The following is a 27,629-nucleotide window of genomic DNA, read 5'->3' as shown; positions in this document are numbered from 1 at the left end:
ATTTTTTAAACATAACAACATACAAACACATTCTTATCATATGATCATTCCGTTCTTGATATATAATCAATAACTCACAATATCATCACACAGTTATATATTCATCATCATGATCATTTCTCAGAACATTTGCATCAACTCAGAAAAAGAAATAAAAAGAAAAAAGAAAAAAATTCATGTATACCATACCCCTTAAGCCTCCCTTTCATTGATCACTAGCATTTCAATCTACTAAATTTATTTTAACAGTTGTTCTCCATATTACTTCTTTATTTTTAATCCATATGTTTTACTCATCTGTCCATAAGGTAGATAAAAGGAGCATCAGACACAAGGTTTTCACAATCACACAGTCACACTGCGAAAGCTATATCATTATACAATCATCTTCAAGAAACATGGCTACTGGAACACAGCTCTACCTTTTCAGGCACTTCCCTCCAGCCTCTCCATTGTGCCTTAACTAAAAAGGTGATATCTATTTAATGTGTAAGAATAACCTCCAGGATAACTTCACGACTCTGTTTGGAATCTCTCAGCCATCGATGCTTTGTTTTGTCTCGTTTCTCTCTTCCCCCTTTTGGTCGAGAAAGTTTTCTCAGTCCCTTGATGCTGAGTCCCAACTCATTCTAGGATTTCTGTCCCACGTTTCCAGGAAGGTTTACACCCCTGGGAGTCACGTCCCACGTGGAGAGGGAGCAGCAGTCAGTTTACTTGTCATGTTGGCTGAGAGAGAGAGAGAGACCACATCTGAGCCACAAAAGAGGTTCTCTGGGGGTGACTCTTAGGCCTAATTTTAAGTAGACTTAGCCCATCCTTTGCAGGGATAAGTTTCATATGAACAAACCCCAAGATTGAGGGCTCAGTCTATTGCTTTGGTTGTCCCCACTGCTTGTGAGAATATCAGGAACCCTCTACATGGAAAAGTTGAGTTTTCCCTCACTGGTGCATTTTTTAAAAGTAATATTGAACCGGAAGTCAACTCCTAGCTCCAAGCCTTTCAGAGATGCACATTAACCCTCTTTTTCATGAAAATATTCTTCTTCTCTTACATTGATATCTTGGGAAAATGTTAAGAAGGCTCGGGAGAGTCAAGTCCACTGAAATTTATAAATAGTTGACTATGGATGTATGTTCCAATGTAATGCAGGATGATTCCTGCTCTCTGAAATCCTGCTCTCTGGTAGCTGTATAGCTGGCATGCATTAAGCTTCATCTAGAAAAAATCGAGTTTTGAGTAATTAAAAATAATAGTAATATTAATTGTGGTATGCTTTGAAATCTATTGCTTTTTTGTATATATATTTTTCAAAATGAAAAATTAGAAAAAAAAATAGTAATAATAGCCAATATCTATCAAGCCATTCATTACGTATAACCTCCTCTAACCTCTAGTGTTATTTGTTTGATGGTACAAGTACTACAACAATTCCAGCACTTCTCCATAGAGCCATCAGTTGAGAATGCCATCATCGTTAATGGATCACTCATTGATCTGTATTTCCAACTGACTTCCCTTACATAGCCATGAGAGTGAACAGGTTCTCATTAAACCAGCTGTGGGCTCTGGGCAGACAGGCAGGCAGTTATCACCAGCCCATCTCTTATATATGGGGAAGCAGATTCCTCTGAACTGGGTCAGTACTCAAGACATGTGCCAGTGCTGAAAAGAAAACAAAAGCCAGGCTTTGTTCCCATTGTGATAACTATGTGGGTAATCTCTCACTTTGATTTTGAAGGAAGACAAATCCAATCATGGTAATAATTTGCAGTCCCTCATCAGGGAAGAGTCAAGTTGCACATGTTGAAGGGGTGGCTGCTGCTTGCGGCTAAGAACCTCTGTCCCAGGAAGTAGGGGGCTGACAGCAGGATGCCTGCTCCTCTTGCTCAAATTCCGTCCACCTGCACACACTCCGGGAGAGACTCGAGCAAAGATTCCGGTGAGGAAATGTAAGATGTTACATCAGTGCTTTCTATGAGGCTACTTCGCATTGCTCCTCTCTGGGCCCATAGTGGACTTTTTGAAACCTGACCTTGGTGCACACACCACATCTCATCAGCATTTTCTTTTGCATTTGAAATTAAATTGAAATATTAAAAACCAGCTGAGGGCAAAAGGTCAAATTATAGGTAAATGCTTGGCCAAAAAAAGTCTTTTGTGGAAATGACGGGGACGTACATTAACACAAATAACCTTATATCAATTCCATAATAGGATGTACTTCCTTTGGCAGGGAGGAGATAAGTGAGAGCATCCAGCCTCCCTCTTACGGTGCAGGGTCTAGCCCAGCTTTTTGCCTAGAGTAGGTCCTCTTAAGACTTCAGGTCTCCATTAAACAGGCTCTCCCACCGGCCCAGACCCATGGTGTCCAGCCATCTTCACCCCCAATCACATTGCAGACCTACAAATAAAAGCCTCTCTGCCCTCCAGAAAACACAGAAATTTGTTACTGATAAAAGATACACTTGTTTGGGTCTGCCAGTGAATGAAGAAGCAGCAAGGAGAAACTCAGAGGACTGACAGAAATCCCATTTTGGCCTCACTGCAGGGCTCAGTGAAGGGACAAATATCCCTGGAAATTTTGCTTTAGGGGCACAGATGAACTGACTGACCGCCAGAGGAGAGCCAGCTCTCCAAGGCTGGGCAAATTCCCACTGGGTCAGACAAATTCCTGGAAGGCAGTCTTAAGCATCTGTTTCAGATTACTTTAGACCTCAAGACAAATCTACAGATGAAAGAAGTTGTGGTATACGGAAAGTAGAGAATGAGGGTCTAGCCCAGGCTGAGTGACTTTCCCCAAGTCATGTCTTTCGGCCTATGCATGGGACAAAATTTACTTCTAAGGCCTGGCTGGTTGGGCCCCATCTACTCTTCCATAATGCATTCTGCTGGGATTAAGACATGTCTCCCAGAACAGGCATGTCCAGCTCCAAACCCCAGTCCTGTGGAGGGGAACCCATTTGTAAATTGGACCTTCGAGGATGTGATTAGTTAAGGCATGCCTTTACTGATTGAGCATGGGCCCTAATCCAACATGGTGAAGTCCTTATAAGCAAAGGAAACTGATATAGAAAGAAAAGCCTCAGGGGAAGAAAGAAGCTGGGAGTTAATAGAACGGGAAGAGAAGAAGATGCCACCATGTGCATTGTCCTGTGACAGAAAAGCCAAAGAACCCAAAGACTGCTGAGCAACCAGACCCAGGGAGGGAGCAAATCTTCCAGCCTCTGAATTCATGAGCCAATAACTGCCCATTGTTTAAGCCGACCCATGGTGTGGTGTTTGTTGTTGCAGCCAGGCAACTAAAGCGTGCTCCAACAAAAGCTTTGATGCCTGATCAAAGTGGGCAGAGGGAGACTTCCGGAGGTGGTGATCCTCTCCCAGCTACCCTAGGTCCAAGCCCCCTGCCCATCTCCTCAGGCACAGGTGAGTGATGGAGTCCCTGGGAACCCCAGCAGAGCCTCTCGGCTTCTCACAAGCTGGTGGGTGACTCAGCCCAGGCCGTGACTCTGTGTCCAGCTCAGCCTCGGGCCCGGCTCTCAGCTCCAAACATTTCCTCATTGCTCCATGACTGCTTCCTCAGCTACCACCACCACTGACCAGCTCTCAGACAGCAAACTTCCCTAAATCATTCCGCAAGAGGTCAAACTTATTCCAAAGGAACACTTCTTTCCAAACGGGCTTTGTTAACTGAAACTCAACTCATAAGGCTTTATAAGTTGTTCAAGAGTCATCAGGCCGGGGGTGGGCCAGGCTTGGTATCTTATTAAATTAGGCAATGGGCCCCGGAAGAGGCCTGAGGCTGGAGCTTCACTAGCCTCATGGTGGGTGGGCCTCTGCCTCCCCGTGGGCCCCCCAGAGTGGGCACTGCGCTCCCCCTGCAGTGAGACCAGCCTTGAGGGCAGCTTGGTTCTGGGAAGCACACGCAGTCATCAGAAGGGCCTGGGTTGAAATACCAGCTGCCTCAGAACTTGCTTTGTGCTCTCGAAAGCAAAGTCACCTGCCTCTCACGGTTTCCATTTCCCTCTCTGATAAAAGCAGGAAAAGCGATGCCTGCCTCGTGTGTGTTGGGAGGATTAGCAGGGCCAACGCATCACATAACCCACACACAAGTGTTTAGTCCTATACACTCAATGAACGGTGGAGCAGACTCCCATGCAACACATTTCATTAGAATTTGATGTGTGTGAATTAAATCTACCTTGTAAAAGGGCAAGAGCGTCATTAACTTGCTAAATATCTGTCCCTTCACTGTACTAGGCAAAATACAGGTGAGGGAAGAATAGCTGTATAAAAACTAGATGCAAACAAGAACCACACTTACCCTAAACAAGTGGTTCACAATTATTTTTCTACTTCAATGTATTGGAGGAACGCAACCCATTGCATGTACCAGCAATAGCTCGAGAGAGCGGTACCAAAAGCACCATGTACTTTGCAAAGCTTCCAGATATTTTTTGCTTTTAAGTGAATACACCTTCTGCAACCACCTATATCCCAACGCCTATAACCTCCCCAGTCCCAGCTGAGAATCACACTCTTTACAATAATGAAGGCACAATACTGAATTTATTCAGCTGATGTATCCAATGACACTGGACAAAAATGTTGGTTTTATTTGCCTCATGTAAAAACATACTTTAAATAGGAGTACTCATATACTTTACAATATTAAAATATATATAAGGGAATTTCATGAAAGCATTTGCTATACAACATACACAGTATGCTATTTTCACATACAAATGCTTCAAAGAAAGTAGAGATATAAGAATTACAAAAGAAATATCATTCAGAATTTACAAAAGTATCCATTTTCCTTAAAAAGTCACTTTCTCATCCTTTGGGATGTACAGAAATTATGTGGTTTTCACAGTTCTACCCACATTCAAAACACCGTTTTAAATGTTTAAAGCATAGCGTGTACAGTACAAAAATGTTTCCATAGGAACAGAAGAACAGGTTACTAGCATTATACCATCAGATGGCTCCTCTTTAACCAGTTAGCCATTTTTAAGGCACTAGTTCAGCTTATTGCTACAATACTCAAGTTGTTCTAGTTACCCAAAATATAATGAATCCAATTTATACTAAAGGTTCAAAGAGTTATCAGATAATATTTACACCAAACAATGATTCAGACTTAAAAGAAGACCCCATACTTAAGTTAAAACCAAAAATAGTAATTTCAGGCTAATATATTACCTTTGCAATTGTATTTATAAAAATCTAAGCAAAGTGCACAGTGAGTGGAATCAGTCACCAAAAAACAGTCCTTCTATGAACTCTCAATGTCCTACCCTGGAGGCACAACCCCTGAGAAATGAGAACTTTTACACGTGAAGTCTTGTACCAGTGTAGCTTCATAATCAAATGCACAGATGTTGCTTGGAGCTCACATTTACAAAGTCATTGCATTGTGCCAGCTAATCAATGGCATAATTCCCTACCCGGAGGCCTCGTGTACAGTCTGCAGATTTAGCTTCCAGAAGACATGCTGAGGGCTTAATTCGGAGCAAACAGTGTCATCAATCAGCCATATTCCAGGGTTGGTGGACCCCGAACAAGATTGAAATAGCCGGCCAGGGCCCCAAGATCTATGTAGAGAGAACGCTGCCTCTTTAGCATGTCAGATTCCTCGGTGCTTCCTGTGCATGAAGAATCTGAAAAGTGAAACAATTAAAAAGTGAAGAAAAAATGACCAGGGAACATACCCCATAATAGATATTCCTTCCTCCTGCAAACAAGTAATGCCCTGGGGCCTCACGAAATGGATTTTAACTTCTGGTTTTACTAAAAGCTGGTCTTTGCCCATTATGGATTAGTTTAGGTACTGACATATACCAAAGAGTTCATAAAAGAGTCAATAACTACAAGAAACTATTTTGAAATCCTGGCAGGTTCCCTAACATCCCAGATGGTTCTCTTTAAATACAGAGAAATTTCTCTTTAAAAGCAGAGAAATGCAAACGTGGTTGCATCTGGGCTTGGACACAAACAGATCTAGAATGCCACAGATTTCAAGAACAAAAATGGAACCCCCTGTCTTGTGCATATTGGGTGCTCCTGGATTGCTTGCTGACTTTTCCAAATGGGAAAAATATATAGCTGGTAAAGAGAGTCTAAACAGAGGAAGACAGAAATACATGTTGTCTTCAAACTTAGAATCAAACTTTAGAATAAAATCTGTACATAGCAATGCCATGAGGTTTATAAGAGAGGACCAGAGTGGCTTACCAGAAATGAATTAAAAAGAATCTCACACTTCACTGATGGCAAAACTGTCATGGTTGGTTTGCTTTTAAAACCAAAAGATATTCTCTGTTGCAAAAAAACAAATCAGAGGCAATCCCCAATAACTGTATTATCGTATTTACACTGAAAACCTGCTAGAGTTGCTGATCAGTTATCTGATATTAAAGAAAAAAATGTTTGCACTAGCTAACATTTCTCAAATACCCTTTGGCATTCTGCAAATCATTTCATATTCTTTTTTTTTTTTTTCTAACCAAGTGTTTTCATAAGCCTCATAGGTTTAATGTAGACAGAAAAAAGAAAGGAAAGCCAGGATACTATACACAGCAGGGTCTCCCTACCAGCAATGTTCTCAGGAAGCTCCAACTCCTTCCTACTCAGCAGCCTCTTCTGCTCAAAGAGAGCAGAGTCCAGGCTCTGGCAGCGCGGCTGATCCTCTCTGGGGGGATTCAGGGCCTCGTGCTTTAGGAGGTCGGCTGCGCTGGGGCGGTGGTTGGGGTTCCTCTCCACCGCAGCCTCTATCAGCTCTCTCATACCAGGGCTGCAGTTGTCTGCGATGTCTTCTAACGGAGGCGCCTGCTTGTGGATCTGTGAAGAAACCAGCTCTCTTAGCATCGGCAATATGCAATACACTCTCAACAGGGATAGTACTCCAGTAACAAGACACTGGAAAGTGATTTGTTTTCCACCTTATACCCTGCAGCAAATCTAGTTCATGGGCTTAAAGAACCTTCCCTTTAATTTCCTAAGCGCACTGCATTGAACTCATCATTTCTTTTGGTTGAGTGCCAGAAACAGTTCATGCTCAGTGTGAATATGCAGCGACAGCTTCATGTCTGAACAGTGTGGCCCAAGGGTCACCGTGGAGGTAAGGGGCAGCTGCTCCTGGATCTCTCAGTGATTCCTTTCCTGTTCCATCTCCAGGCCGGGCTGGCATGGGAATCAACAACCTCATATCTTTTTCTTGAAAGTGTTCAAAGAATATACACAATTTTCTTGGTTCAAAGATTTATGCTACTCTGATGCAACTAAGTGGCATTGGATAAGTACTAGATATAATGGGAGAACACAAAGTTTATGGCTAATGCACATTTTAGCAAATTCCCACAAAAGGAGCAACATCTTTGCTGTAAGAAAGGCGCTCCCACCACATGGGAAGAACTCGCATCTCCCTCTCCTAGAGCACCACTTTACCATCATACCATTCGAGTATGGGGGGGGTATCAGAAGTAGACCAGCACTCTGGAGCAGGTGGACCTTCCCATACCCCGACCTCCAGGTTGGACCCCCACTTACTATGTACAGGTAGGAGGGGTAGGCTGAGCGGGGGTAGCGCTTCACCCAGGGGGGCGTGCCCGTCTGCATATGGATGAGGGTGGCCCCCAGACTGTAGATGTCGGCTTTGGTTGAATGGCCCCTGCACAGAATCACCTCTGGGCTCATGTAAATCTGCAAGAGAGTGGGGGAAACCGGGTTGATTCCCTCCATCTGTCTGGTTTTCCATTTCCCGAATCCAGTGCCAAAGAATTGGCTCATCCACCTTTATCTTATTTATTGCACACTTAGAGCTCTTGAGAAGAGACTATCGTCATTACGTTCCCTTGGGCCAAAAAGAAGAATGCAGACATTATCTGGGAGCCCGGCAGCTTTGACTGGAGGTATCACTGCAGCTTGACAAAGAACACCTTTTGCCACAAACTGAAGGTCAAGGGGCCAGGAACCAAGAACCCACTTGGGACTCCTATTCGTTAAAGTCTTATAGCACTGATGTGATGGAGTTCGTTTTCAATCAAAACACCAGGTCCTTTCCTATTTAAATGGGCGCTATCAATATATTTCTTCACCTAATGCTTGTCATTAAATTGTCAAACCTTTAATTATTTACTGAGGTCTATGAGGCATTGACATTGACCCCCTGGAAAAGAAGAACTTACAAAATAAAGTGTCAGGTTGTACAAGTGATCCCCATTAGTCATTTCTACTGAGTCCTTAAACCTGCCAGGCTGCCCAGTGATCAAGCATTAAATACAGATCTCATTAGCACTAAGTACTAAGTGGTTTCATTAGTAGCTGCTGAATAAATAGGCCTGGTTTTCTAAACAGTTTTTCTAATAAATGTTTGTTTCTAACTTAAAAGAGAGAAAGGACAAACACTGGTGGCTGATCAGCTATATTTGTGAGATTCATGGTACAGATACAGAGTAGTTGAAATCCTAATTACGAATCCTTAGCTTTAAAAAGCTTTTAGACTGTCTGTTTGTTGTTCAAATATGGAGGAGGAGCTAGAGTTTCCGGAATACATTTCAGAGGAAAGAAGTAAAAAGCCTAGCTTACAAAAACTGGGGAAATTGCCCAGCTTCCCCCACCCTAACCCTGCTGGACTCCTTTCCACAACACACTTTCTGGCTGGCTGGCGTTTGACCCCTAGTCTGTGGCATCGCTCTCTCTCTCTCTCTCTCTCTCTCTCTCTCTCTGGCTCTCAGCCAACAGGCAAAACTGAGCTACTTGTTCTCCTGCTCTTCCTGCAGCAAAGAGAATATTCAGACCCTGAAGGCCTTTCTGAATAAATGTCATCACAAAGTTACAAAACTGATGCAGTGGTGTGGTTAGCACTCAGCAGTGGATGCCAATTTCATTCTCCCCAAGAGAGCAGGGACTGGGCAAAGCGCTGGCTGTGGGGTCGGCAGTGGCTGTGCACATGGTGCCTTGCAGCAGCCTTCCAGCCTGCGGGCCAGGCCCCCAGGGCTCTGCGGCCCAGAAGCCCAGGCAGAGCTTCCTGCTTCCTCAAGCTCTACCATGGACAGGATGGCCAGATCGGGGGCAGCAGGGCCTGGTGTCCAGGGACTCCTCAGACTGGACTGGGGGCCGGCGAGACACAGAGGCAAAACTCTGGAGAATTCCATGCCCCAAGCCTGGGCAGGAGCAGGGAAACCAAGACATCAGGGTTCCGACCTGCATCTCTTAACACTTTTGCCAGAAAGGAGCAGAGATTGTGCAGAGGTATACATGCAGGTGGGTGGGCAGGTGTGCGTGTGCAGGTGGGTTTGTGCTGCAATGACTAAATCTCATTTCTATCAAGTGAGGCCCAGTGCAGACCCAGAAGAAAATAAGCATCTTACAAAATGGTCATGCCCTGAAAGTAATTCTCATTAGTTACTTACATTCCCTGCTTATTCTTTCTGTGCTCTACATAACTCAAAAACTCTAGATTAAATATATGCCAGATTAACCCTGTGTATGTATTATATGGCTCCAATGCAATGTTCTGAATGCAAATGCTTAGAGAGAGAGAATACATAGATGATCAATATTTATATTTGGGACCCAGTCTGCCAGGATCAGAAATCATTTATGGCTAGGCGGTATAGCCTAGCAATCAAGCCCTAGCGGAAATCAAATCTGCAAGGCTGACTTTAATTATATCTTATTGGCTCTTTCAATGTGAGAACAGACTGCTGAAAGCAGTGGTGACTTTACAACCTTGTTCATCACCAAACTTCAAGTGCTGAGTACTGTACTGAGGTATGTAGGTTGATTATAAGAAAGTTTATAACCAGAAAAATGGAGTCAAGTCCTACAAGTCAATTTTGCCACTTCATAACAGCAGTTTACATTGGCTGAAAATAATTTGATCGAAAGGCTGTTCAGGAGTGAGCACGATGCTATTATTTCATCCTCAGGCATACATTCTCTTTCTGCTACAGAATCCCAGAAAGGACCGGTCTTTCTCTAGCACATTACAAAATGTTAAATTAATCACACTGCCGAGAAGGGAAAGATATTTTCCATCTCTCATGCCATAAATAGTCTGTTTCTCAAACTAGCTCCAGGAAAAAGGGTGGAATGTTACATATCTAAACTGACGAATGCCAAAATATGCTGAAACATTTTCCAAAGAAAACAGGTCAGAAGTATAAGGTCTTAATAAATTTCATGCTTTCGTGAAGGATTTTTAAGATGTGAAGTATAAGACATTCTTTTTTAAAAAAATGTCTACACTTTCCTCTTCTTTGAGAAAATATTATCTTACTCAGGGAAGATTATCAAGAATCTCCTCTCAAGTATTTTCCAACTATAATTTTAGTAATATCAGCAAAAACAAAGATTTCTTTTGATGCCCAGAGAGTCTTGGCTTTGAAACAGTTTTTAAAAAAGTTTGTAGAACTCTGGTTTAAAATGAGTATAATTTTTTTGGCATGGGCAGGCTCCGGGAATTGAACCCGGGTCTTCAGCATGACAGGTGAGAATTCTGCCACTGAGCCACCGTCGTACTGCCCAAAATGAGGATAATTTTTGCACTTCCAACATAGAGACTCATGTGTGGCTAGAGGTCTCTGGCGAGTGGAACATCCCATGGGGCTGGGGAGGGAGTCAGGGAAGCAGTTCTCACATCCATTTACCTTCCCCTTTGCATACAAACTCACGCCCACCATGACCTGCTGTGAAATAAACTGTGGATCTTCTAATAATTCAGTAGGCCCTCCCCACCAAAAAGCATGTCCCTCTAAAGTACCACCCAGGAAAAGGCCCTAATCGGTCCTGTTCCCTTTCCTGTCCCTGTGACCACAGCCAAACCTTCCCCATATTAGATGTTCAATAAATGTTCGCTAATCAATCAAGCACTCAGCCTACTGATGTGAATGTCAGATTCAGTAAATTATTTGAAAGCCTGTGAATGCATTTCTCTGAATCACATTTAATTTCAGGAAGGGTTTTGTTATTGTACGTTTTATTGTACCTTTTTTTTTTTTGCTTTAAAGTGAGTTAAATATTTATTTAACCTTTTTATTTGAAGTTTATTTCTTCAAATAAGATACATCTGTGTTAGCAACTTCAGGTTTACAACAGTAACTTTTGTATTTTTAGGACCAAAAATATGCCAGAAATGTTGAAGATCTTCAATAAATACTATTAATCACCATGACAGCTAAGGCTATCACTAAACCAAAACTTGGTTATATTAGTAATTTATATCAATCTATCAGCTATAATAAAAGATTACATAGCAGTTAGACCTTAGGCTTTAGACTCAGAAAGAACTGGGTTCGAGTCCCAGCAGACCTGTCATTAGTTAAATAATAACTCAGGGCACTTTATTTTTCCATCTTTACACTTATCCCCTCATTGTAAACAGGAATAATGATGGTATGTGCCTACAGTGTAGCACTTGGGAACAGCCGATTTGTGGTGAGGATTAAATGAGATAATACATCTAGAGTGCTCAACTTAGTACCTGACTCAGATCAGGGGCTCATTAAATATGTTACTAATGATGGGAGGCAATGACTTTCCTCCCTTTCTCTGTCCTTCTCTCCCACAGTAATTCTGGAGCCGATTCCATCTCACCCTTAGGAAGACACGAACCGTGCTCACGAGACTGTACCTACCTCTGTCCCTCGAAGGTCCTTGGGAAAGTAGATGTCTTCAGTCATCTGGACACTTAGGCCAAAATCCACCAAGACGGCCTTTGTGGACATGAAAACGATATTGCTGGCTATAAAGAGGGGGAAAGCAGTCTTTAGTCTAAAACTAGGGATGTGCACATAAAAAAATTAAAATATTATCCAAAAATTAGTGCTTCCCAAATCAGAGCAGGTTTGAAATTACTTTTCCTCTTGAGATGAGGGTGTTATATTCAGAATATGGTCATTTCTCTGTGCTAAAATTCAAGTGGAAACCAGGTCAGTTCTGGCAAGAATTCAGCTGATGTGGGCAGAAATGGTTGTAGCCAGCAATGACACTCAAGAGCATGAGTTTCAAACACTAAATACCAGCAAACTTGTATCGAGCCACTCCCCTAAAACAAAAAATTAAAATACCCATTTTTTTTTTCAGTAAGAGTTAAGCTAGTCCACTTTAACACTAGGTGTTCAGGACTTACATTGGGTCTCTCTTGAATACTTCCTCACTGCATCTCACACCTAGAAAGCAGTTGGTGAAGGCTTCTTTATGGGACTATGGCCAGATTGGTTTTCCAAATGAAGAAGTTGATTCTCAAAAACACGTGACTATGTGTGTACATTTCTAAGCACAGCTACTACTTTAAAAGTTTCGCTATCAAGGACACAGGCAGTACTTAATAGATATGTGGCTACGCCTTTTCAACAATTGGGCTACCGTCCCCCCTTCTGACTTTGATAGTGATCTAGTGATACAGCTCGATGCCAGCATCTGTTTCAGGAGCTCGGGGAGGAAGGGGACTCACTCAGCAGGAGACCTTCCCTCTGCCATTGAGGAAGGAGCCTGTTTCGGCTCAGAAGCCCACTGCCTCCTCTCCAAGTCTGTTTAAGCCAAAAAGAAAACCATCCAAAGATAACTCACGTTTAATATCATGGTGAATTACTTTCTTTGAGTGTAGAAAATCAAGTCCCTTGAGAACGTGCTTTGTCACCCAAATAATTTCGAATTCTCTCAACGGTCCACAGCTCTCCAGTTTCTCCAAAACAGATCCTCCCTCGCCTGCTTCCATAAAGAGGTGGACGGTCTCTCCCCACAGGACGGCACCATACAGCTCAGCGATGTTCTCGTGTCGGAAGCAAGCCTGGATTTCCACATCGGATGGCTTAAACTGATCCACCGGGATCTAGAACACACAATCGTGAGATTCTAAACAACCTCCAGATAATAAAGTTACACACATTATGCAGGTCAAGCCACAAACCGCAAGTCACATAAACGCCCTTTATGAAATTGTACCACGGAGTTTAAATAATGTTTGCCTCATATCTGCCTTTACATTATGTCAGCTTTCGGTATGTAATTAAAAAATGAGCAAATTAAAAAAAATCGTGAAATATCATTTTCATGGAAAGTCTAGAAGTCCAGCTTAAAACCCAAGTTTCTTTATTTATGATCAAATCAAAACAGGGATAACTTCCCACCTGCTACACACCTCATTTCTACGGCCCCTAAAGTTTAGATTGGACTTTCAGTGTTTCAACTTAATTAGAGATAATATAGTCTTTGGTCCCACGATGAGTGCTGTAGCAAAGCATTTAAAATAAACGCTGCCCACCCACACCATCAAATGAAGTTCTTAATAAAGAAAGAAGTAGATTTTTAAGTACAGATAGATGTGGAAATGCTTCCAAAACAACAGTGTTAGGTGAAAACAGTAAGATGCAGAAATATATATTGTAGGTTCCCATTTGTCAAAGCTTTTTAAACTATACGAACATACATGCATAAACATCTTACTGAAAGATATCCAAGAAATCATTACAGGTAGGTCCCCAGAGAAGATTCTTAATTTTTAGCTTACATTCTTAAAAATTAAATATAAGTACTATAAGGAAAAACCCACCAAGCTAATTTCCGATGATTTATGCAATGAAACTGAAAAACAGGATGCTTAGGTTCTAAAACCCTTATACAATTCCTCTAGTTATTTTTTGGGGGGTGGGGGGCAGGTACTGGGAACTGAACCCGCGTCTCTGGCATGGCAGGCAAGAAATCTGCCACTGAGCCACCGTGGCCTGCCGCCCTCTAGTTTTTTAAAGAGCTTGAATATATCTTCTCAAAATGCAGGCTTAAAGAGGGCTTTCCTAAAATGCTTCCTTTTTGTTTCTTTTTCCTAACAGGAACTCTAGCCAGTCTTTATAAAGGAACAATGAGGCCAACATATTGTTGATCTTTTCATTATAATAAGAGAGACTGTGACATGATATTCAGCAACTTTTTTTTGCATAGGCAGGTACCAGGAATAGAACCCGGGTCTCCAGCTTGGCAGGTGAGAACTCTGCCTGCTGAGCCACCGTGGCCTGCACTCAGCAAATATTTTTTATTTGATATTTTTGTTAAATTAAAAGTGGGTTTATTTTATTGCATTTTTTAAGAAGACACTTACTGGTAAAGCAAGCATACATAAAAATGCAAAAATGGTGAGTTTGAGACTCAATGAATTATCAAGTGAACACACCCACACAACCACCATTTAGACTAAGAAATTCAGCTATCCCAGTGCCCTGGAAATGCCCTCTTGAGCCCTTTTCAACCACTGTTCCTCAAGGGTACCCCATCTCCTGACTTCCGGCAGCAGGGATTTGCCTTGCCTCTTTTTGTACTTTATATAAATGGAATCACATAATAGATCCTATTTTGTGTCCGGTGATTTGGGCTACACATAATGGGTAGGAGATTCATCTGTATCACAGGTGCTGTAAATTATTTATTCCCTTTGCCCTACAGTTTTCCACTATGTCTGAATACCACATTTCAGCCACTGGGATGTTTCCAGTTTGGGACTATTACAAATCAGACGGCTGTGGACAATCTTTCTCTGGTGAACACTGCACCCACTTCTGTTGGGTATGCACCTATAGGAGTGGAATTGCTGGGTTATAGAGTGTATGAATGTTCAGCTTTGTTGGATACTGACAAACAATTCTCAAAAGGGGTGGTATCTCAGCAATGTCTCTTTAAAAAGAAAATATCAAGTTGGAAGACCAATTCAATAACTGATCTATTTAAATTCAGCCCTGTAATTACGTCTGTTATTATTCTTTTAGGAGCAATGTAGATGACCTAAAAGTATATGTGATAATGACTGTACAACTGGGTTATGATACTGTGAGATACTGATATATACTTTGGATGGATTATATGGTAAATAAAATTTGCAGTTAAAAAAAATAAAATCAGCTCTTTAAATCTGCAGTCTTGAGAAAGCTTGCAGCTTCCCTGCCTGGCCTCTATCCCAGTGGGCGGGATTAAAGGAGCACAGAAATCTGCCCTGGCATTGCGTGACAGCTCTCCTCCACCCAACACCAACAGTCATGACACCATCTGAGCCAGTCAGTGCTAAATAAACCAGCACTTTGCATCATGGTTGACCTACATTAAAGTCAAGAATGCACTTAAAGGGGGGCATAAAGGGCAAAAAAAAATTGGGTAGATGAAATACGAGTGGTCAGTGAGAGGGAGGGGTAAGCAGTATGGGTGTATGAGTTTCTTTCTTCTTATTTCTTTTCTGGAGTGATGCAAATCTTCTAAAAATGATCATGGTGATGAATCCCCAGCTATGTGATGAGTGATCATGGTGATGAACACACAACTTTGTGATGACATTGTGAGCCACTGATTGTATACTTTGGATAGACTGTGTGAGTGAAGATATCTCAATGAAATTATTAAAAAAAAAAAAAAGAATGCACTTAAGAAGAGACTTAGGGGCTAAATAGCCATGGACATCAAGCAAATCCATGAAGAAAGATGCTTCTGGACAGGGCACCCTTCAATAAGATCCAGCCAAAGGATAACAACTTTTGAATACTCTAAATAAAGTGACATACAAAAGTGATAATGTCAGACATGCAAGTCACGCTGTCTAGTTATCAAGCACATACCAGTTTACATGCCATCCTTTTTTTCGTCTTTATGTCTTGTGCTAAGTATACTTTCCCAAAGGCCCCCCGAGGGATAAAATCAGAGCCAATATTCCTGTAAGTCAGCTTCCAAGGAATCAGGAGCACATCCGAATCTATTTGATAGCGTCCATTTTGGGGAGTGATCACCTAAAACAAAATAAAAATGCGGGACGGTGAGCATTCCAGCAAAACTGTCATTTTCCAAGACCCCCACATTAGAAAGGGGTTATTTTAGATGCATTTCTACATGTTGCATTTGAAACGAATGTCACTGTGTCTAATCACAACCCCGAACAGTGACTATATTTAGAGCTTTGGCAAGACAGAGAAAGCATGCAACACAAATGTGACCCTGTTTAGATCCTATCCTATTTCCACCTGCTCCTGAATAGGTAATTGGCAAATCAAATTTAAAAAGTTATTTACCTAAGAGAGCATGGCTCCTGTGACCAAAAGGTTGAAAATAAAGATTGCATAAATATAAACTGTATCTGCAGGTTGATGTTTCTGATTAAAACGGGCTAACCTGTCAGGCCACGTAACTGTGACTCACGCATGACAGTGAACACTTGGAAATGAACTGATGGCTGTGAAGTATTCTGAAACACAACGTGCTATGCCAGAACTATGAGTTGACAGTGCCACATAAATGAAGTAAGGGCAGAATTATTCCTCACCTACTTACTCATTTGATATTTATTGTGTGCATAGGATGTGCCAGGCACCGGGTTTAGTGCTGAGAAAACTACCATGGAGAAGACCTTTCAAAACCCAGCCGACTCAAAAATAAAGGAAGCTGGGGTTCAAGGCATGGGCATTTGTAAAACTCATCAAACTGGACATGTACAATCTGTGTATTTTATTGTTTATAAATTGTAACTCCATTTTTAAAGAGGAACAAAATTTAAAGGGGAAATTACTATAATTAAAATTAAAACAATATGGTTATCCATAAGAACCATGATCTGGAGTGCACATGCCTAAAAAAGGTATAAAAAAGTGTTCTTTCCACGACAAATAGTCTAAAAAAATTCAGTTTTTCCTGAATATAATTAATAAAATTTTGACTGGTTTATAGCAGGAATAATGCAACTATCAAAGTGATAAGAAGTTATTTCAAATACAGCAGCTGCTGAAGAGACATCGGAGAAACTTCCAGATCTACTAATAGGGAAAGAATAAACACCCGATTCATGTTCAGAAGCCCTGGGCTTCTCCCTCGGGCACTGCTACGAGAATTTTTCTAGGAACCATAGAGGTCATCCGTGCAGTCTCCATGCTTGCTAATTTTAGTACACATCTTACAGTCTGATGAGCTCACTATGAGGCAGGGAATGAAGCAGAGAATAATTGCTCTAATGCATGTGAAGTCACCGTGTCCCAATATTAAATATTTTCCAAGCACTTCCTCCACGGGAGCTCGTGCGGGGCCCTGGAGCAGGAGTGCGTGCAGACCACCGTTTTGGTCAGCTGGAGAGAGGACTTGCTCCCAGGGAGTCTGCCACCAGCAGCCAGGGGCAGCCTTTATACCAGGCTATGGCCAAGGAGAATGTGGCCCATTTCCACATTCAGGCAGAACCGTAGTCCCTGTACTCGCTTGGCCTCTCTCACTGCTTTTTTTTTTAACATGGGCAGGCACCGGGAATGGAACCCAGGTCCTCTGGCATGGCAGGTGAGAACTTTGCCTGCTGAGCCATCATGGCCTGCCCTCACTGCTTCTTTCTTACTATGAAATATTTATAGATCCAATTTCACTGTGCCTTCCCGTCATCCATGCCAGTGTCCAAACCAGCCTTCATGAAGATTTTCCTTTGGTCCAATCTAAATGTGTCACACTCGTGCCTGGGAGGTGTTGCAACTGCAACTTTTACCTTGTATATATGTTACCACAATTTTAAAAAAAAGAGAGAAAAAGAGAGAGACTAAAGAGACAATAGCAATGAATGCAACGCATGATCCTTCACTAGATCTAATAATGGAGGAGAAAATGCCCAAAAGGACATTATTGGGGCAACAGGAAAAACTGGACTGTAAGTTTCATATTAATGTTAAATTTCTTGAACCTGATAACTGCATTTAATGTGGTTACAGGATGAATATCTTTGTTCTTAAGAGAGATATATGGAGGTAGTAAGTGTTAAAGGAGCATGATGCATGCCACGTACACTTAAGTGTTTAGGAAATAGACAGAAACAGAATGATATAACAAATGTGGCAAAATGCTATATTAATAAATCTACATATCTGAGCAGGGGGTATATTGGCCTTTTCTGCATTATTCTTGCAACTGTCCTGTAACTTTGAAATTATTTCAAGATAAAAAACTTTAAAAAGAATGTATTATGCCCAGTTTGACCCAAAGTCCTCTTATTCTGTCTAAGAGGACAAAGGATGATAAAACGTTACACGCTGAGTGCTCACTATGGGTCAGGTGCTGCACTCAGAACTTTAGTGTGTCTTCTCTTCTGAGTCTTGCATCAGTCCTAGGGTAGAGCAGTCCTATCTTCATCTCCATTTTCAGATGAGGAAACTGGTTCCAAGAGGTGCAGCAGCCTGCTGGTCAGCGACAGGCCAGGATTCTAACTCAGGGTGGCCAGACCCAGGCCCAGAGCTGCTCCTTCTTGGAAGAGAGCCTTTTACCTTCCAGAAGGCCATCATGAATGCCAAACCTTTGTCAGAATCCAGTTATTAAAAGCCTGCATTCACCGGTCACTGAGCACACCTTTGCCACCTCCTCTTTCGAGCAAATAGTGCAACCCCCTCCAGCCCTGTTTTGCAGCACCCTCATTTCAGGGACCCTCCCCCAAGTGCACTGCAGGTTCTCCATGGTGCCTCTGCATGACTGGCCCTACAGCTTTGATCCAGTGTGGGTCACAAGTCCTAACCAGCCCTTTCCTGTCGGGACCGAGGATGGTTTATTTCTTCTTATTGGGGAGCCTACCAAATAATCTTCCAGGCATCCAGGCTGTTTCCCTTTGCCAACCACTTCAATATATCAAAGTCGCCTGTAAGTGCAGATGTTTCTATTTCTTCACCCAGGTCACTTTCATCTATATCAGACAATACTGGGCCCAGGAGCAGCCGTGAGCAAAATCCTTGGGTATTTTAGTAAGCTCTGCAAGCAGCCTGTGTGATTTGGCTGCGAGGAAATGGATGGGCGCTTGGGCTACATTCAGACAGGCATATCTTTTAGGACAAAGCTGCAGCTAGCTCTGTCCTGCTCTGCTGGCCGCATGACAGCCTGCTGTGGCATTGCCCAGACAGTGAGCAGTGGACACAGCCAACATTCACGTGGAAGGACAGACGATCTGGGGACCGTGAGACTTTTCAGTAAAGGAAGGTCTGTCATGGGGCTGGGGATAACAACCGTACAGGATGACAACATCTGTGACAGCTCACATGCTTTACACACTCACCACATGTCATGGGTCATGTGCAGGCATTATTTGTTCCAGACAACTCCCCGAAGAAGCAAGTGCCTTGGTGGTACCCATTTTACAGATGAGTAAACTGAGGCCCAGAGGAGTGAAATAACTAGCCCCAGGCTACACAGCTAATCCATTCTGGAGCTGAGATGCACACTTCAGCACTTCATCTCACGGGGCTACAGTCTTAATTATAACTTAGTATACAGACCTTTTTTGTGGCCAAACAGGAGAACCAAGGTGAAGGGGAGAAGAAGGATTTCAACTCTATCTAAGGAAGAACTTTCTTACAGTTAGAATTGGCCAAGTATGAAATGAAATGCCTCAAAATACGATGAGCTCCACATTATGGGAGATGTTCAAGCACAGACCAAAACGTTCTGACAATTACTGGGTATGATGAATGGGATAATTCCAGTATCAGAGAGAGGACTGGACTCAGGCCCTGTAGAATTCCTTGAACCCTGAGAATCAGCCCAGCCCCATGACTAACCTCCAAAGAACAGCACTCTGCTTCTCACACCCACATCTAGAAAGGCCTTTGGCGGGGGCCCTTCAGCTCCCCATATAACCACCAAAGAGTTGTGTATTTGGAACCCATTTTAGGTTATTCATCCCCAGATCAGGCTATGAATCAGACTAGATTATATTTAAGTGTGACATTCTCACACGAAACAACTCCTGGGTCAGTCTCCTAAAGCATCTTCCTTAGGTCTTGATGGATATTGGCAGAATCTTTAACAAATATTATCTTTAGGAAAACAGCAGGCATGTGCACACATGCCCACACAAGAGACCACCCTCACCCCTGCCCAGGCTTCAGGACAGGTTTGCAATTCCCGGTCCTCCGCCCTGTTTAATGAACGCCACCAGCATCTCAGTCGTGGGCTGCGCAGCACATACCATGCTCTCTGTCTATGGCTCCGGGCCTCTGCCCTTTACCTGGTGTACTTCCCACTCCCTCTCCCTTTGTCTGGCTAACTCCAACCCAAGGCTTCAGGCCCCAGCTTGGCATCGATTGCTCTGGAAAGCCTCTGCTGACATCCTCCCTTCTCCTACCTACCCTCACGGCTGGGTAAGGTATCCTGCTTGAGCATTTCTATAGCAACCAGGGCATCATCACACTTGGGCAAGTATCAGAGTGGATTATAACTGCCTGCTTATTTGCTGTCCGCACTCACCAGGCAGAAGGTTCCAAGAGGGCACAGGCACACTGTATCTCCAGCAGAGAAAAGTACCTGAGACACTGTAGATAGCCCAGACACCTCTAGCAAATGAGTGGATGAATTCTTCAATGAAAAGTTTTCAGTCAATGGGTAAATACACTTTATAGATCGATTTGACCTTGGAACCAATCAGTTTGGTAGAAAATCAGCTGTCATTTTGTACAGCAGAGAGACGGAGAGCAGCAAATGAAGCTAAGAAAAGTGCAGGTGGGATGGTGTAGTGGGTGGTGGAGGATGAGAAGAGAGAGGTCTGCAATACAGGAGAGATGCAAGGAGAGCACTGCATAGGGGAAGACGCACAGAGGAAGCAAAAGCAAAGCTCGCCTCCTTTACCACCAGTCTTCCTCGCATCTCATTCCGTTTTGAAGGCTTCTTGGTTTATATTTTATATACTTGATAAGTTTTCAAATAAAATGTTTTCTGAAGTTTTAAAGATCCCTCCTTTAAGATATGTCCTATTCTTAAATTTTCTTTCCCATATACTTGTTTACTTACAGAGCACAGACAGGCACTATGGCAGGTCTTAACATTTTACTCTCACCCAATGCCTATCATGTTTTGACTTTCTTTTAATGTATCAGTTTCTTTCCTTTCTGCATTAGTTTTTCTGACCAGTATCCTTAAGCTTCAGGAGGCTATGTTTCTGTACCCCTTGTGATTTTCCGTAATTTTCTTCTGTATGTTCCTGGTAAAGTTCTATGGCCCACCTCTCATGTCTCTGGTGGGCCAGGTGGGACAGCCAAGTACACCAAAGTCTCTACATATTTAGTAGCAAGAATAAATTTTTTATTCCTCCTGTTCCCCTTTAAATTACCCACTTTAACAAATATGTAAAAAGAAAAAAGAGAGACTTCTTAGAGACATCTGTATTTTGCACCTGAGTTATCCAGCTAAATCCAGCTAATAAAATCAGTTGTCCACAGTACAGCATTGTTCTAATTCAAATGATGACTTCCCAAATATAAGAGGAAGTAATATTCCCAAGGCAAAGTAGTTGTTTGGATTGAGTACTTTCGTATATCCACACCAAAGCAAGCCAATAACTATGCAAAATGTGAGCATGCTCCTTATTGAGTTACAGCTGCGCACAATTGGCTTCTGACAAAACAAACAATTCACTACATAGCTGACCTAAATTACCTTGTTTTTTTTTAATTAAATGAACGTGGTATTCAAGAAAACAAAACAATTAAGTACTGATTTTGTCCAGACTTGCTACTCCTTTGGCACAGACCATTTAGATTCACCAAAGGGAAGGGAGCCACTTTCATCCATAACCGTGCTTTGCCAGTCACCGCCTACTCTTCTGCAAACAGCTGTTTTTAAATAATTGGATCGTGCTCACCCAACACCTACGTTCACCTTTGGCATACTGAGAGCCTGAGGGGGCCCAGGTACACCTAAACACATCACCTGACCCACTGTTGTGGAACTAAGTGTTGTTACAATATTTTGGATTATTTGCATACTTGGGATGACTAAGCAAATATATCATCTGTCATTCCTACTTTGCCAATTAAAGAGAGTGAGTCTGTGGATAGCTATTTACTGCCTTCAATCTGCATTTCTACAAGAATGAGATTTAGCCATTACTAATATTCTGGCATGTTAAGATGCGAGAAGAGAGGCACACATAATTCAGACTTGAAGACTATGATTGAGAGGCAGTGTTTATTCGCCCCTCTACTAAATTAAAAAAGTTCAGTTATCCTTTGGTAGATGAAGGGTTCTCATTAAGCATTTCTCTCCTACCCAAAGGATAATTGAACCTTTTTAACGAATTGTTATGTTCAAATACAATCCTCTTTAATTACCTACTACTAAAAGATGGTCAGGATTCTTTAAATGGAACTTTAATGGAGACTTTTTCTGCATCTTTAACATGGAGGTGACTCTTACAGATACTGCATTTAAAAAATCATACCCAGTAGTCAGCCTAAACCAAGTTCAAAAGCCGCTCTGCATTAAATAAAGCTATGGCAAAAAGGAAAAGAAAGCTGACCACACAGTACTCAACTGACCAAGAAAAAAAAAAACATACCATATTTAATAAAATTCCAGATTCTTGCGGTCGATGTCCATAAAAACGCTTTGTGGTATTGGATATATGGTTGGCGAAAGCAAGCAAATCCTCGACCGTCCCATATCTGACTGATGACAAGGAAGGCATCTCCTGGCCACTGAGCAGCAGGGACTCAGCACGCTCCTCGTTTTGATTGTCATCTGGGCACATGGTCATCAGACTGGGTTCGTAAACCGCCGGCTCTTCACTCGTGTAAAGATTTTCCATAATGTCTATGACATCGGACACATTTAAATGTTTAATTAATAAATCGATTTCTTCTTTATTGTCACTTCCAGTGCTCATGTACTCCATCACTGTTGTGCTTTCCAGAGAGTCTGCAAAAGAATACAGCAATATGTACTGTACTATACTTGTTTGACTCTAGCACCAGTGAGCAACTGGAAACAGATGCAAAATGATAAGGAATATTCTTCCATATGCCCTAAAAGGAGAGGGCTCAATGTCAATAGTTTGTGTGGATTCAAGTTTACAGCCAGGGAAGAGTAAAAGGGACCTTAGATAACCTTTAGCCCAACTTGCTCTCTTTGCAGAGCAGAAACCTGAGCCCAGCAACCTTCCTGGTTGGCAGCCTCAGCTACAGCCACTGAAATCAAATTTCCACCAAATAAACCAGCCCAGGAATTTCCAAAGAGCTGTAGCTCCTGGTCCCTGACAGTTCCCAACCGTGACCAATCCTGCTGCTGGCCCAGCGTGGCAAGGACCCCGCAAGGATCACTGGCTTCTGTGCCCCGGGTGACTTTAAAGAAAAGGAACAGCTTTACTAAATTATGTGAGTAGCTAACTTGGTAAATAAAATTCAGGCCCTGGAGCCAGAAGATGGTAAAATGGATTTTAATATAAGTAAAATTTATGATAGGTCAAGTCCTAGGAATAATTCTGATGCAAATGAATTAAGGAGCAAACTGAAATCCTAGTCCTGCCAGCAATAAGCGTGAGAAAGATGATTCATTTAACCTGAGAAATCAGCTGGTCCCCCCCACCCCACCCTGGGCCCCAAATTCCTCAACAGCACAAAGCAGTCATTTTGAGGGTTCAAAAAACTTAATTTAATATCTAGCTAAATGACCCTCTAGAGTTGTGGGTAGATACAACAAATCTATCATAAGCAAGACACGCATAAGGCCAACTAACTAACTACACTAGCCAATCCTGATAGCCGTTACATACAAATCGGTGCCACACCGGGAATCTATGAGTGAGGAAAAAAAGGCAAAGCAAGGATGAAACGGTACATGTTACTCAGGATTTTAGCGTAACTTCATTCTGAAGGAGAACAGATAAAAGGATCTAAGAGATCGAGCTAAAAGAATTTCGAAGCATGTCTTTCTACGCAAACCACTGTGTCTCTGAAAGCATAACCTCTCTCTGAAAAAAATGTTTCAGGTTCTTAAAATCACATGCTCTTAACACACCCAACACTCAGTGCTAAAACCTGCACAGTTCAAAGCTTCAGGGTATGCTCCGGGGTAGCCTCCCCCAGGCTCCAAGGAGGAATTGCACTTAACCAAAGAACCACACGATTGAGTGTCATCATTTAACTGACTTGACCCTCATTTTCTTATGCTCAGATTATGTCTGCGGAGAGCAGCCCAGTGTCCTGGTTGGAATCACTGACCTGGGACGCAGACTGTCGAGGGTCAAACCTTAGACCAGTCCCTCTGTATCTCAATGTCCCCATCCGTAAAACAGCACCTGCCTGGGAAGGCAGGCATGAGGCTTCAATCAGCCAATGTACGTAAGGGCCTCAGGGCAGGTCTGGTAGCTGTCAATAAGCTGTGTGACTTCTAGGGGTTATTTCTGCATGCACAAAAGAGCAGCACTGGGGGTACATGGGTGGTTCAGTGCTAGAATGCTCATTCGCCGTGCAGGAGACTGGGGTTCGATTCGTAGTTTCATATTCCCCCTCCCCCATCCCCCCAAAAAAGAGCAGCCCTGAGTCAGGTTCCTGTGTGTGCAGATGCGGCTTTAGGCCTCTTTTCTTATCTGCACATGGGATGTGGCTACCTTCTTCCCCACCCTCACGACAGTGAGGTTGCAAAGAGAAACCTATGACATGCTTTGAGGGTTGTTATCGGCAGTTTCATCTAGACTGGCAGGCGTGCGCTCCCCTAGACACTGGTGGCCTTTGAGGGAGATTGTGATTCAGGCCCTGGGACTCTGGTGAGTTCTGAGAGAACTGCTTAAGAACATGGGGGAACACGGAACTTGGTTTCACCTAGCCTTTAGTTGCAGTTTCTGTTAGGAGAATTTTGACTTGGGGGTGGGTAGAATAGGACTTAAAAACAGCTCAGTTTAGAATCCCATTAGCTGAAAAATTCGAAGGCTCCTGGACTCTGTTGTCAAATGAATGGCTTGAGAGTAAAGAAAGTTTCCTGTACTGATAAGAGAAAGAGAAGAAAAATTCCACCCGGTTTACAATTAATCAGCTGATCCAGAGAAGAAAGGCAAGTTTTGGTTTCCAAATCCTGCAGAAGGTCTCAAGCATTTCTACGAACAGCCTAAGATGTTAAACACACACAACCCCCCTGAGCTTCCAGTTGGAAGGCGATGGGGGGAGAGGCCAGGGGATAGAGAGTGGATGTTTGCCTGGCATTCTCCCTTGCCAACGCAGAGGTCTGCTCCTGCAAATCAGTGCCACCCCCTACCCCCCGACCCCGTGGCCCTGAGCACCCATCTCCCTGCTAAAGGCTCAGCAAAAAGCAGGAGCAGCAGTTTCCGGACTTAATGAAGGAGACAATCTGCTAAATGATTTCTGAGTTATTCCTGATCAGTACCCCTTTAGAAAAAGCACGGCTTGGGAAAGTATTCTTGTTTAGCAATGGCCTCCTAGCCACTCCCAAAGAATGCAGTTTTCAACACAAATCTTCATAAAATTTCAACTTCTTAATACAGTAGCCAATGACTCCAATTTTAGAAATAGAAAGTTCTGCAAATATAGGCAAAATTGTTTGCTTCCCATTATTTCAGAAATCAGTAATAAAATCAAGAGGAAATCCTAGTCCTAAACATTAATAAGATACTTCTAGCTACTTTCATCTACCATAAACAAATGTTGAGTTTCCTGGCAAGTGTGAATGAAACCGGCCAGGATTACAGGCACAGACTCCTGCCTCACAGAGGACGATTATGCAGTCCTGTTACTTCCCATTTAAAAGGTTTTTCTGCCAAAATAGTACATTGCCCCTCAGGGCACGTCTCAGAATTTTCTTCTCAATAATGAGTCTTCTCCGCTGACAGAAGCACTGCCCGTCTGCATCTAAACCTCTAGACACTTAAACCATCCGATTTTCCTTAATTGACAGGTTTCTTAATGGCCAGAAGCAGCGCACACAAAACTCAATCCTTCCGGGAGCTGGGGCCGAAGGGGCTCGTACCACAGGCATGTAAAGCAATGCAGGCGCGTTTCTTTCCCTGCTTTATCTCGGAGCAATTCTTCATTCTGGACCTATGGACCTAAACCTCCCTTTTCAAAAGCATTAAAGCTCAGCATCGCAATCTTTCGCATAAAGAAACTCGTGGCCGTCCCAGGTTAACCCTTGGGACCAGCCCAGGCTGCCTTCTAATAGTCTTTCGCCCAAAATTACAAGGATTTCTGGAGTCCTGACAAAGCATTGCCCCTGGAAATAACTTTGTTTTTCCTAATATTCTCTCTTAGGCCAAAGGCCCCATACTCCTGCTCTGCTATAACCGCCCTTTAGGCACAGTATAGAGTTTGGTACATAGGCACGAAATTCATTTTCAGCAGCTCGAAAAGCAATCTGCACAGCCGATTCCCATCCCCATTCGCTTCTACCGGGTCCCGAAAGTCAGGGGCCTTTAAGGGGTTGTAAATTGCAAATGCACCCACTGCTTGGCAGCCAGGTGCTCGGGTCTCCGAGGTCCACTCACCTGGGGCTCGGCCAGGAATAGTGCAGTTGCCCCGGCGGGCCCCGAGGCAGAGACGCGGTGACAGCGGGCCCCTGCTTCCCCCGCGCGCTGCCCAGACCAGCACTGCCCTGGCGCTGGAGATCCGGGAAGGAGAAGGAAGGGGGAGGAGCCGCAAATCGGCACCCCGTGAGACCCTTGCGCAAGGTGCTTTCCAGCGGTGCCCGGCTGCAGCCCGCGACCCGCGCGCAGGACGGAAGCGCAGCTGCCAGGGGACCAGGCACGCCCCCACCTCCCCGCGCTCCGGAGAGCTCCCCTCTGCTGGGGGTAGGGGTGAGGGTGGCGGGGTAGCCTCTAGTTCAAGGTGGGGACCCCCGAGCACCCAGGAGGGCGCCACCACAAAGACTCCCCAAGCTCGGAACTCTGGGTTACCTGTTGCCTCTGTGCAGCCCCCCGACGGCTCAGCGCCCCGCTGGCGGCCGATCCTCCCGAGTGGGGCGCGCCGGGGCACCCAGATCCGGCGGAGGCAGATGGGAGAGCCCGGGCCTCGGGTCCCCGAGCGTGGCGCGACTTCTAGAGCGTGGCGGGCGAGTGAACCCCGGGCCGCCTCCGCCGCCCGCGTGGGCCCCTGACTCACAGCGTCTGAACAGGCGGGGGGGCGGTGCCGCCAGCTCCAGCCGCCACCTCCCCGCGTTTTCCATTTCCCCTTTCTCTCCGTAAACAGAAAGCGACTCCTCGGTGACACGGGAAGCGGGAGCCCCCGCTTTTGGGAAATTCCGGCCTTTCCCCCGCCCTCCCCCCCCCCCATTGCCCGCGGAGCGCCGGGGCGGAGTTGAAGGCGGGGACAGGGGAGGGGCGGATCACCGGGGCTTTGGGGGCCAGGGGACAGAGGAGGAAGCGCCGGCCAGAGCTGGAGTCGGGAATTACCGAACTGTTGGGGGAGGGAGGCGGGAGGAACTGTTCGGGGGACGGAGAAAGCAACTGCGCGGCTGCAGAAGGGCCTCGGACACCAAATGCCTCTTACCCGGAACTTGGGAACCGGGAAACCTGGTCTCTGAGTGCGTCCTAATGCCGGAGCAGGACCCAAGGCGAGCGCGCCTCCCCGCCATGTCCTGGTCTCCTCCAAGGAGAATCGCGTTTCCTAGCGGGCTCGCTCCCTCTGCGCTCCTCGGACGTCCCAGGCCCCCACGGCTCCTTGAGTTCGGGTCAGGGGTCCCCAAACACTGAATGCCCTGATCCGTGGTCCGCACGCACGGACTGCAGTTGAACAAACATTGGGGAGAGGCTGCAGCGGGCTGGCCCGGGGCCTGGGCTGGAGCTCCGGGAAATGTGCGTGCGCGGCGGGGGGCTGGGAGGGGTGTCTCAGGCAGTGTGTATTAACTGGATTTGCTCTTTCCAGTCCGTATTGGA

The 27,629-nt window shown here is 44.1% G+C and overlaps 1 protein-coding gene across 2 annotated transcripts; it reads right to left on the bottom strand.

Annotated features, from left to right (window-relative positions):
- Positions 1-4,310: 4,310 nt before the first annotated feature.
- Positions 4,311-26,994, bottom strand: MAP3K8 (mitogen-activated protein kinase kinase kinase 8). Of its 2 annotated transcripts, none has more exons than XM_077152853.1 (8): positions 26,652-26,994; positions 22,311-22,669; positions 15,598-15,765; positions 12,575-12,836; positions 11,641-11,747; positions 7,550-7,702; positions 6,595-6,841; positions 4,311-5,661 (listed from the first exon to the last, which is right to left on the bottom strand). In XM_077152853.1, the coding sequence occupies exons 2-8, from the start codon at positions 22,644-22,646 to the stop codon at positions 5,531-5,533; spliced, it is 1,404 nt and encodes a 467-aa protein (XP_077008968.1). In that variant the 5' UTR covers positions 22,647-22,669; positions 26,652-26,994; the 3' UTR covers positions 4,311-5,530. The 2 variants fall into 2 exon arrangements, with proteins under 2 accessions (XP_077008968.1, XP_077008959.1); XM_077152844.1 differs by lacking the exon at positions 26,652-26,994 and adding an exon at positions 26,244-26,639.
- Between the last annotated feature and the right edge of the window lie 635 nt (positions 26,995-27,629).

Source organism: Tamandua tetradactyla, chromosome 1 (assembly GCF_023851605.1).
Source record: "Tamandua tetradactyla isolate mTamTet1 chromosome 1, mTamTet1.pri, whole genome shotgun sequence".
NCBI classification, from domain to species: Eukaryota; Metazoa; Chordata; class Mammalia; order Pilosa; family Myrmecophagidae; genus Tamandua; species Tamandua tetradactyla.
Note: the sequence above shows the minus strand (reverse complement) of the source record. Positions and strands in the feature narration are given on the sequence as shown.